At 41.5% G+C, this 12,541-nt stretch overlaps 1 protein-coding gene across 1 annotated transcript in view; it reads right to left on the bottom strand.

Moving 5' to 3' along the window:
- Positions 1-12,541, bottom strand: part of sfi1 (SFI1 centrin binding protein) — a 105,301-nt gene that overhangs the window by 74,990 nt on the left and 17,770 nt on the right. Inside the window, exons 5-8 of the mRNA XM_078553843.1 lie at positions 10,703-10,800; positions 9,310-9,376; positions 4,041-4,171; positions 1,741-1,822 (exon numbers count right to left, since the gene is read on the bottom strand). Of these exons, the coding sequence (XP_078409969.1) occupies positions 1,741-1,822; positions 4,041-4,171; positions 9,310-9,376; positions 10,703-10,800 (378 nt within the window). The remainder of the gene's footprint in view (positions 1-1,740; positions 1,823-4,040; positions 4,172-9,309; positions 9,377-10,702; positions 10,801-12,541) is intronic.

Raw genomic sequence — 12,541 nt, 5'->3', positions numbered from 1 at the left:
CCCGACCCCCGACCAGCCGACTACGACACTCCCCGCACCTGATCGGACCTTACTACCCCCCAATACCCGTATGCCAACTCACCCACTTTCATTTATCCATTTAATCACACTCAAACTGGACCTTTAAACTTCCCACAGAGCAGCTAGTGCTGTAAAAAGGGGACATGTCCTGTCTTCCCCAACTACACTCCGCTCCGACAGAGTTCTTGGAGGAACATGCACAATTCTATGAAAGCCAGGATCAGATGACCCCAGAAGAAATGTGGAGGAGAGTTGAGTCAGGGGAACTTTTGAGCACAGCAGCAATCTGATGATGATTGCCACTGTTTGGAAGATTGTCTTTGGTCCCTTCTACAAACTCTATTCCCTAGCCACCAACTCCATCCTCTCCCTGGCAACTGTGTGACTAAATCTGACTGTTCGCAACCTTGGTGTCATATTTGGCACAAAATTAAGCTTCCAATTACTTATCTGTGACATCACTAATTCTGTCCATTTCCCCCTCCGTAACATATCCCAACTCAGCTCATCCATGCCTTTGTTACTTCTAGACATGATTATACCTGGCCGGCCTCCCATGTTCTACCCTCTGTAAACTTGACATCATCCAAAACCTTGCTGTCTGTGTCCCTATTTGCACCAAGTCCCATTCAGCCATCATACCTGTGCTAACTGACCTACAATGGCTCCTGGTTAAGCAAAGCTTCAATTTTAAAATTCACATCCTTATTTTCAAATCCCACCACGGTCCCGCTCCTCCCTAACACTTTATTGCATTTAACTGATTTAACTGCACAACCACCTGAGATATCTATGACTCTCAATTCTAGCCTTCTGAGCATCTCTGTTTTTAATCGCTCCAGCACTGCTCGCCATGCCTTCAGCTGCAAAAGCAGTAAACACTGGAACTCCCTCCCTTAAAGGAGAAAAGAGAGGCAGAGAGATTAAGATGCTGCTTAAAATTTACCACTTTAACCTGACCTAATATCTCCTTACATGGCTTAGTGTCAAATTTTGCTTTATAACACTCATGTGAAATGTCTTTATTACATTTAAGACTTTTTATAAACACAAATTGTTGTTGTTCACAATAAGCTACCAAATAAAACCAGTGCAGAAGCTGAAATAATTGTATCACTGGAATAAAACATCACAACCCTCACAAACTCCTTTCACAGCTGTTAAGTTATTTTTGAACTGCAGTTACTGTTGTAATCACATTGTAAATGAAATGTGGCAGCCAACTGTAGATAGAAACATCCCAAAAACAGCAATGAGATTAATGACCGAATAATCTGTTTCAGTGCTGCTGGGTGACCAATAAATGTTCGTCAGTGTACCAGGAGAACTCCCTTGGCTCTTCAAGTCATGCTCTAAGATCTTTTACATCCACATGAGAGGGCAGATATGGTCTAAGCTCAACATCTCATTCAAAAGACAGCACCTCCGACAGTGCAACACTGCAGTGACAGCCGAGATTAGGTGCCCAAGTCTATGGAGCTTGGACCCAGAACCTTCTGATTCAGAGGTGAGAGAGCGCTATCCACTGAGCCAAGCTGACACCTTAATTTGTTCAATATTTATACCCACTCAGTTAATCTGCTTTACTGCAGCCGTAATTGAAGTATTTCCCCAGACCAAGTTGACAACACAAAATTTCCACAGAACAGAATAATGCAAATAGTTTATTTTGTTACCTTCAGTTATGATCAACTGTTGAAAGGATGAAGTTATATTTACCAATCTTTCTGCCATTCGATTCTCACGCTGACAATCCATCGTCTCCCACCAAGTGTAAAAAGCCAGCTTCAGCACCATCTCTCTGTGAGGGCAGTAAGTTGAATCTTACAGTGTATGGTAATTGAGAGTCATACAGTTTTGCTGAGTAGGTAGCCAGACAGTGTCCTTCCCAAACCATTGAGGGGGTCAAATCCTTTTACCAAGGTGACCCAGAAAATTGGAGATCTGACTCAAATCAATTGTTTAAACACCTAGACCCCATCATTCAAACAGATCATGGCTGATCTGCATCTCATCTCCATTTACCCAACTTGGTTCTGTAACCGTTAATGGTCTTATAAAACACCTATTGAGCAATCTCAGTTTTGAAATTTTCAATTAACCCCCTCTTTTTGGAAAGAGTGTTCTAGATTTCTCCTTGCCTTTGTGAAAAGGAATACTTCTTGATATTAGCCCTTATATAATTTTAGTTCCAATTTTAAAGTTATGTCTCCCTATTCTGGACTCACCATCTCCAAATATTTTCTGTCCCAAAGGGTTTGGTTTTTTGCAGGGTTGTTGTCCACTGATGCCAAGCCCTCCAACAGCTCATCAAAGTGGCTATTACTTATATTTGAACGTTAGCAGTGTCAGAAAGGACAAGAAAGTTGAGTTTCAACCTACCCTGACTATTATTCACTTTCCAGCTGGAGGCATTGGATCATAATCAGGTGCCCAGAACCATGATAGGGTTACCCTTGTCCTCACCCACCAGCTTCCACACTCTACTAATCATCCTCCACCATTTCCGCCACCTCCAGCCTGATGCCACTACAAAACACAGTTTCCCCTCCCTTCTCAATATTCTGAAAGGACCATTTCCTTCTCAAAATGATGGTCCATTCCTCTATCACCCCCAATTCCTCCTCCCATTCTCATGTCACCTTACCATACAAGAGCAGGGTATACAACACCTTCCATTTTAGCTCCTTCCTTCTCATCATCCAGAGGCCCAAAACACTTGTTTAAATAATGATTTATTTGTACTTGAATATTGCTGAAAAGAGAGACATGAGCTTTTCATCTTGCACTCATCAGGACAAACACAAGAATGCCAAATTTCAAACAATTACAATCATTTATACTACAGAAGAAAAAGGGTCTTGATTTGTTGGCAAGTCAGCTCTGATTGGTTGAGGCATTGTCATGTGGAAAGCATGGGGTTTCCTGGTTCAGACAATATTCAAGTTCTGTACTGCCAAACAACTTTTTTGTATTAACTTTCAATTTAGCATACTATATTTGCTGCTCACGATGGCGTCTCCCATATATTGAGGAGTCCAAATGCAGGCTGGGTGCCCATTTTGCAGGATACCTCCAGTCAGCCCCGAAACTTGACCCTGAGCTTCTGGTTGCTTGCCATTTTAATTCTCACTCCACTATGACCTCAGCTTCCAATGCTGTGACAATGAAGCTCAGCGCAAGCTTGAGGAACAGCACCACAACTTTCAATTAGGCACTTGTCAACCAACTGTTCTCAACATTAAGTTCAACAATTTCAGATTACATTTGCTGTTCCCCATTTCTTTTTGTGTCTGCATTTTTTTTTCCTGTGTTTTATTCTTTTGTGTTTTTTGGATGGCTGTTGTTTGTGATGTAAATGGAGAAAAGCAAAGCCAAGTCTTCAAGGCCTATTTTTTGTTTCTATACTTGGTGCAAGGCAAAAGGAGATGGTAATGCAACATCACCCCTTTGTCAATTGATCTCTCCTGCCTTCCACCCTCTCACAGACCCACCTTTTTGTTCTTTCCCCATCTCCCCCTTTTCTCTGCCTCTATAAAGTGCTTAAAACCTGTCACATTCTTAGCTTTTCCAGTTCTGACGAAAGATCTTCGACCTGAAATGTTAACTCTGTTTCTCTCTCCACAGGTGAAGCCAGAGCTGCTCAATATTTCCAGAATTGTCTGTTTTTATTTAAGGACAGGAAAGTCCCAAGCTGATCCACACCTGTGCTGAGCGAGCTGATTTCAGGCCAGGCAAAGGTTGAGACATTACTGATCTTACTGCATTCAGAGGTTAAGATCACCAGAGATTCCACCATCCCTGCCCTTCCCACCCCCCTCCCACTGAAACATGAGTACCTGTGGACACCTGATGAACAGCTGGCCAAGCTCAGTTGTGGTGTCCCTATGGTCAAACTACTTGCCAGTTTACATGTGTGAAAAACAGCTCCATGGGTGAGGGTGGGATAATGCTTCACAGAACTTGGTACCTTCAGGACTGAAGGAGGCAAAGTGGGAAAAAAGCCTCCCGGACAGTACCTGTGAAATTCCCACGCAGACTCTTTCATCTTATTCAGGTATATCTTCTCACTAACAAACATCCGCCACTTCTTTAGATATAAAGGCAGTATCGTCTGACAGTAATGAGCATTAGCCTTCTTATCCTGAACCTGAAAATAAGCCCAAACAACTGCATTAAACAGAGAAGAAGCTCTTGGTCTTTAACTAAGGGGTCGTTTTTATCCATCTTTCCTCTTTGGGATCTCTGGCCCATAACCAGTATAAACACAAAACAAACATATCAAAAATTACAGATGGGTAAAAATCCTCTGGCCTGTCCAAATTGTCCCACACAATTGCAATACCTTTTGTATCACAATATATGCACTCCACCCCACACAAATCATGTAATCTCCTGGGAGAGGCAATAGGCCAGGTAACAATCCAGACCAATTTGAGGGATAAAAATTTGGGGAATTCCTCTCTGACCCATCTAGGTAATCAAAACTAGATCAGGATATCACTCAGGCCATGAATTCCTTGCAGTACCTACTTTTCTTTTTAAAAGAGGTAATGCCCATCCCAAGGAGAAACAGGTCCACCTCTTGACTGAATGATTCATTGAATTCTGTGTCTACAACACCAGACAACAACTTGTTCCAGAGGTTCAGTATTCTTTCAGAAAAGAACCATCGCCTGTCATCTAACCTAGATCTGGCCTCACACAACTTAAAATTGTGACTCCTGGTCCTCCCTTACCCATTTAATTGGAACACACTGTTAACTCAAACACAAAGTATTCCTGTCATTATCTTCAAAACCTTAATCAGATTACCCCTAATTCTAGGCTCCTTTCAAGTATAGAAACCCAACTCTTTTAGCCTATCTTTTATCCTATGAGGAGACTGGACCTATATTCTCTAGCATTTAGAAGACTGAGAGGCGATCTCATTGAAGTATACAAATTTTTCACAGGGTTCGACAGGGTAGATGCAGGAAGGATGCTTCGACTAGCTGGGTGGTCTAGATCCAGGGGGCAGAATCTCAGAATAAGAGATAAGCCATTTAAGACTGAGATGAGGAAGAATTTCTTCACTCAGAGGGTGGTTGATCTTCAGAATTTTCTACCCCAGTGGGCTGTGGAGGATCAGTCATGGAGTATATTCAAGACAGAGATTGATAGATTTCTAGATATTAAATATACCAAGGGATATGGGGATAGTGTGAGAAAATGGCAATAAGGTAGATCATCAGCCATGATCTAGTTGAATGGCAGAGCAGGCTCGAAAGGCCAAATGACATACTCCTGTTCCTCTTTCCTATGTTCCTTTCTTTCTAGCTAAGGGGCTTTATAATGGGAATTAGTCACGGCACTCTCCTCTGCAATGTTTCCAAAAACTCAATATCACCCATCATGTGAGGAGACCAAAACTGGACATAGTATTCCAAGTGAGTCCTGACCAAGGTCATGTAGTAGCACATATAGTATGCCTCAAATTGTATTTAACTGTCCAATCGATGCACCTCAACATTCTATTTGCTCTAGCTATCGTTTCATGGCATTGCTCCTGAGCTTTTAGAGATAAAGGGCTCGAGAATGCCCAGATTCCTTTCTTTCCCCACATTTTTTAATGCTTTTCCCTGAAGGGTGTAGGAATATGGAAGGCAGGTCCGCCCGCAAGCATTCAGGCAAGACTCCTGTGGAATCAACTTCAATGGACTGGAATACCGTGTCTGCACGGATGAAAAGTGTCTCCCTGGCAGGTCCTGTTCTCTCAACTCTCAAACGGCCAATGTTCCAGGGGAGAACAAAGAGAAAACTCTTCAAAGTCATCAAGTCATCCATCAAGCTGCATCATGCTTTGTATTCCAATGTCTTCATGATGAAGCAGAGCGATGGTAGATAAGAGAGAAAATGGAAGAAAATCCTATACTACGGATCTCACTACCTCAAGGGACATCCTGGTCCAGGTGCCCAAAGATCTACGGGTCAAAACTCAGCCTGCTCAGCCACATGAAGACACATGGCAGAAACTCATGAATCCGTGAAGATATCATTCTTGAATCAAGGGACAGCCAAGGACAACAACAATGGCGAATATAGAAACACCACCTGCCAGTTCCCCACATGCATAAGACTGAACTTGTCCAAGTTATACTTTAGTTGCCAGTTTTAAGCACAATCTCTGAACAAATTAGATCTGCCTGAAGCAGGCAGAGATCATCTACAGTCCTGACACTCACACAGATTGAACGTCATCCCCAAATTTACAGATTGTGCCCGCAATACTGACATCCATATTTATATGGACCAGCCATATAAATACTGTGGCTACAATAGCAGGTTAGAGGCTAGGACTTCTGCGGCGAGTAACTCACCTCCTGACTCCCCAGAGCTTGTCCATCATCTACAAGGCAAAAGTCAGGAGTGTGATGGAATACTCTCCACTTGCCTGGATGAGTGCAGCTCCAACAACATTAAAGAAGCTTGACACCATTCAGGACAAAGCAGCCGGCTTAGCAAGCAACATTCACATTCCATAAACGAATAAATTAGAAAAATTTTAGAGTCATAGAGTTATACAGCACAGAAACAGGCCCTTTGGCCCATCATGTCTGTGCCAGTCATCAAGGACATATCTATCCTAGTCCCATTTTCCAGCACGTGGCCTGTAGCCCTGTATAGAGTCATAGAGTTGGCATGCCATCCATACAGATGGCACGCTATCCACCACCTTCAACAGCACCACCAACACACAGTAGCAGCAGTGCGTACCATCTACAAGATGCACTGCAGCAACTCACCAAGGCTCCTTTGACATCACATTACAAACCCATGACCTCTACCATCTAGAAGAACAAGGGCAGCAGATGCATGGGAAAACCACCACCTGCCAATTCCCCTCCAAGCCACTCACCATCCTTATTTGGAAATATATCACCGTTCCTTCACTGTTGCTGGGCTAAAATCCTGGAACTCCCTTTCTAACAGTACTGCGGATGTACCTACACCACATGGACTGCAACGGTTCAAGTAAGCAGATCATCATACCTTCTCAAGGGAATTAGGAATGGGCATTAAATGCTGGCCTAGCCAGTGACACACATATCCCATGAAAGAATTTTTAAAAAATTAAAAATAATAATAGCATAAAGTAACAGTCCCAACACTAATCCCTGTGGGACAACATCGGTGCCTGGTCTCCAAATAGATCCAAGTCCATCTATAACTACTTTGTGCCTACATCCCTCCAGCCAGATCTCAATCTCGTTCAATATATTACCACCAATACCAGAGGGTTCATTCTTATTGAAAAGTCTCTTTTGGGGAACCTTACCAAAAGCTTTTTGAAAGTCAATGTTGACAATTTCTTCTGGGCTTTCCCTAATGCAGCAACTTTGTAACATCTTCAAAAAATATAACAGTGAGAGCATTTCAAAATTAGCAACTGGGTGTGAAATCCTTTGGAATGTCTTAAGGATAAGGATTCTTAAGAATTTGGGTTTTTTTCCCCTTTCTTCTCTTCAACTCCTGTTGATGCACAGATCGCATGCGAAGAATTTCTGCCTACTGCAACATGCCCAGAATCCAGAGATATAATTGAAAGCATTCAGGATTATTGTGAGGTTTTAAAGAATCTAATCAAAGGCCAGGCTGAGGCTTTGAAGTAATTTCTAATGAAGATATTGAAACATTACAACTGTGAAACTGACAGCAACTTCTGCCATGTGCCGTTAAACATAAACATGTAAATCCACAAGTTGCTCTGAGTGATTCCCTGTTCCTCCACAGAGTTCGCAATTGACATCTCCGCACATGGAAATCCTCTAGAAATCACTGAACTGACAGGATGTCCCCCATTCATGCTGTAATATTGATGTTAAAAACCCACCAAAATGTTATGCCTTGTTAATGAGGTGTAGCTGGGTTTATAGCTAAGTCATAACTTCTTCTGAACAAGCTCTCCAGCCCTGGAAATCTAATTTTATTTTTGCGTAATGTCAAATTTTTCCATTATGATAAAAAATTCCATTGTTTAATGTAATAGTCTATGATATTTTAGCTTCTAATATATATGCCACAGTGGATAATCAGTCCATTTTGCTTCCTGGTTTGCTGTGAAAATTCTTCAATGCACAATTGGATAAAAGATTAATACAATGAAAACAGTGGCCTTGAAGGTAACAAGTACTGGATGGTCCATAAAAACATTGAAGACTACATGCATCACTTTGCCAATGGCGACATGGTTTCCATTGGTACTCAAAGTACATACAAAGTACAGTCACCCAAGAATTCCTCAGTTCCACTATTGCCAGTTATTAAACAGCACTAAAACAATCGCGAACTGTTCAGGTGTCTGATTAACAATTTAATCAAGTAATTAATCAGACCTCAGGAGTAATTTAATAAATCAGCATTACACTGTGGATCAAGGCACACTTTAGCTGTGTGATTCAGCAGGGACTCTCTTACAGGCTGAAAATTAATTATTTTTCACAACTGTTCCTAGTTACTTTCCAAGTTGTCAAATTGTACTCATGAACAAGAAAAGCAGACCCACACCGAAATGCTGTACTGCAGGCATCCTTTTTAAAAATAAAGTTTTTGATCTGATTAAGGAATAGTTCTCTCATATTTATTCAATACTAACTGCACTCTTCCGGCATTGCAGGCCCTGGGCATCAGGCAGAGGTCCAGGAAGTCGAGCAGAGGAGGCTTGAGAGATGGGGCAGCATTATGCCTGGGAGAAAGGGGGGCGTGGGCATTCCAGGCCCAGAGAACAAAGTGTGGCATAAAGAGAGGTCCAAGACCAGTGAGTGGTGACGTGACTCTCTCATGAAAGTAGGCCTAGACAGAGCATTGCAAAAGCAGGTCCATCAGGAAGTGAGCGAGACAGGCCCAAGTTATCTGTAAGAAGCAGGCTCAGGCAGCAAGATGTGCAGAGAAGCAGAACAAAATCCAGGGAGCAGTGAGGGACAGGAGCATACTGATGCTAAGAGAGATAGTACTTTTTTTTTAATTGTTTTAAGTTGTTTAAACTGTCAATTCAAAACAATTGAAACTCTTGTCTGTCTTAGCAGAAAAGCATATTTTAAGTGCGAAACTGAAATGTTAAACTTTCAGAGACATTTCAAAGCTGAAAATTAATAACCTGACATTTTATAGATTAAAGTTGTTGATTAAACTTGAGTTCTTCTGATCTAAAAGGCTCAATGCCACATCTTGCAGCGCATCAACCCACAAAACCACTGTAATTAATGTAGAGATTTATTGCAATATTCTTGTCCATGATCAATTCCTCACCTGAGACCACTTTTTCCCTTCGACGTGCTTTATCCAGCAATGCAGCGATTTCCTCAGCAATACCTTCCTACGACAGAAAGATGCACTGATTCTAGTAAAGTCAGTAACATGAATCAAGATTGAAGGATTGGGTTGGATTGGCATTTTGGTGGCAATAAAGTAGAATTAACTGAAGTGGCATTGCTTCCAACACTCATCTACTTCCATATAAAATAAAACCTTGTTCTAGACTTTTCCATTAACCAAACTGCATTGCGAAGTTAAAATAACTTATTAATATTCTGTCACAATGCGGTACCATCTAATTACAGTGCTTCCAGACAGCTTTGTGCATGCTACATTTGTATTCCAGGGAGGCCCTGCAGATGTATTTCCCTGTTTAACTGTGAGCACAGCTAGTGGCTGGAAACAGCAAGCATTTCCCAAGGCCTCGCAGCATCTACAATGGCTGAGGAAGGCGTCTAAGTCAATGGCAGCAAAACAGCTCTGATTATGTCAGGCTTGCCTGATATTCCTGCATGTAGAAATATGAGAATCTACAAAAATTGACTTTCAACTGGCCCATCTGCAAAAGCAAAATATTGCAGATGCTGGAAATCTGAAATAGATATAGAAACAGAAAATGCTGGAAATATTCAGCAAGTCAGGCATTATCTGTGGAGAGAGAAACAGTTAACATTTTAATCAATGGTTTTTCATCATCAGGCTTTTCATATGAAAAGTTACTGACCTGAAATATTAACTCTGTTTCGCGCTCCAAAGATGCAGCCTGATCTGCTAAGTATTTCCAGCACTTTATTTTCGTTTCAGATTTCCAGTGTCCTCAGTACTTTTGTTTTGTAGATGCAAATTAGCACGAGCCGATAGCTTGTTTAATTGGTTGCAGCCTCCAAGTCACTTTACATTTCCACTACCACCGGATGGCCAGTCTGAACACCCTCACCGCGCCCCCCCCAACTTCAGGTGTTGGCAGTGTCTTCAGTGGCTTAAGCACCACTTAAGTTACATTGTCTGGTTGCTGTCAATTTTGAAGCCATCATCAGTACTAAACTGGCCATGTAACCATGAAATGATATGCCCATTATTCAACAGCATTCTAAATCTGAACAGATAGGGGTTAGTTGACAGATAATCAAGCATAAGTGTTTGTCAATTAGAAATGTGACTAACAGTTTTACCCATACATTAATCACAGGACTTGATTGTATAGGTTTCCAAGTCAAAACTCTGGAATGTTATATGCATCTTCGGGAGAGTCAAGGCAAGACAAGTGGAGCAGCTAGGAGTACATCAGCTTGAGAACATAGTGGGCATTTCCACCTTTTCAGGACCTCTGATTACACGTTCAGTTGAGAAACCAAAGGGTTAACCCATCCACAGAGTAAAAGAATACCTGAAATGCTCTTGGGCTTGTCCAGTCAGTGCCCCAAGTTCAAGTTCCTCTTGCAGTTCCAAACATGATTTCCACTGATCCCAGCACCTTCGCAGCATCTGTCAGAAAAGCAAAAATTCAGAAAGCAGAAATGCAGGCTCAGGTCCCAGTGCGGCTGTATTTATAGAACTGTACAGTTAAATGGATCCAGGTGAAATGGGGATTATGTCACAAGCACATTTGTCAGCCAATTTTACTTGCAGGTGCATACGAATGCACTTTCCGTTGTTTTCTCACTCCTGGACTCTGCACATCTGCGCAGAATAAACTCACTTTACTTGAGGGAAAATTAATAATTTGGTTTGTAAATTTGATGACGAAGGGCATGATTTCTCTTTCCAAAGGAGTTTCTGTTCTGTCTTTGAAATAGCGGGAGAATGTGGTGTAGTGGTAATGTTATTGGACTAGTAATCCAGAGGCCCAGACGAATGCTCTGGCAACACAGGTTCAAATTCCACCAGCACAGCTGGTGGAATTAATAAATCTGGAATTAAAAAGCTAGTCTCAGTAATGGTGACCATTAAAATCATCATTGTTGCAAAAAAAAATCAGTTCAAGGCTGCCTGCATCCATGGAAGAATAAAGGGCAAAAAAAGGGTGTCTTGAGACCACATAGCCTTCCACCCAGGAATGGAACCTTTAGAGGGCAATGAAGGTCAAGGAACAGACTGCTTTCAAACCTGAACTCGCAGGTCAGAATCTGGTTATAATCCAGGGCTCAACTGTCTGAGCAAACAGGATTCCTAAAATACAACAGGTCATAGTTTCAGCTGCATTTAATGTAATTCATAGAATCATAGTACCAAACAGTGAAGAAGGCAGCCTTTCAGCCTATCAGGCCTATTCCAGCCCTTTGAAAGATCTACCCAATTCATTCCACTCCCCTCTCAATCCCCAAAGTTTTCCTTTGTAAATAAAGTTCAAATTTATTTCTGAAAGTTACCCATGAACTCAGCAGTGCATTCCAGGCCAAAATAACTCCTTAAGTAAAAGAATTCTGCCTCATCACCACCCCGCTCCCCTTGACCCCTGCTTTCCCCGACAATGGTTTTTTGCCAATTATTTTAAATCTGCATCCTCTTGTTCCTGACCCTCCTGCAGTAGCATCTGTTTCTTCCCATCCATTCCATCAAAATCCCTCATAATTTCAACACCAACTAATTAACACCAACTAAGTCATGAAAGAACAGAAGTAAAAGCTTACACACTGAATAACATTCGAGGTTTTCTTCCCGAAGTCAGTGACTTCCAGTCACCAGCTTTACAGAAACCAGGGGGATAAAGTTTTGAATTACAGGCAGCAAAAAAGGAATTCTTCATGTGGGAATTTTTAATCAAAGAATATCTTGATGGGAATTTGTCGTTAATGCAAGAGGAAATTATTCACATTTCATTGAAATTGTCAGAGGCAATAATAAACATTCCAGAGACTGTAATTGTATCTGCCAAGAGAAGTTAATCATTTAACAAGTTCAGGGTACCCTGGACACTCAAGAGGTGAGCTTCTGAAAAGTTCAGTGAGACCACAAATGTTCCCTCTGTGCAGCCAACAGGTTAACATTGCTATCAGCAGCACAAGCTATGAAATGTACTCATAAAGTACTCCGTAATGTGAGAGAAAGCTCATTTTTTCATCCTCACCTGTCGTTTTTGCAACAAGTTTGTCTTTCTCTGCAAGTTAGCAATTTGCGTTGTCTTAATTCATTGTATTTGAATTATGATAATTACTACACATGTTTACGACATTTGTTATTTACGTAATACTTCTTATATGGCCATCAACACTAGGTGACATCTAAC

The sequence above is a fragment of the Cetorhinus maximus genome, chromosome 12 (assembly GCF_964194155.1).
Source record: "Cetorhinus maximus chromosome 12, sCetMax3.hap1.1, whole genome shotgun sequence".
NCBI lineage: Eukaryota > Metazoa > Chordata > Chondrichthyes > Lamniformes > Cetorhinidae > Cetorhinus > Cetorhinus maximus.
This window is presented reverse-complemented; position numbering and strand designations above follow the sequence as displayed.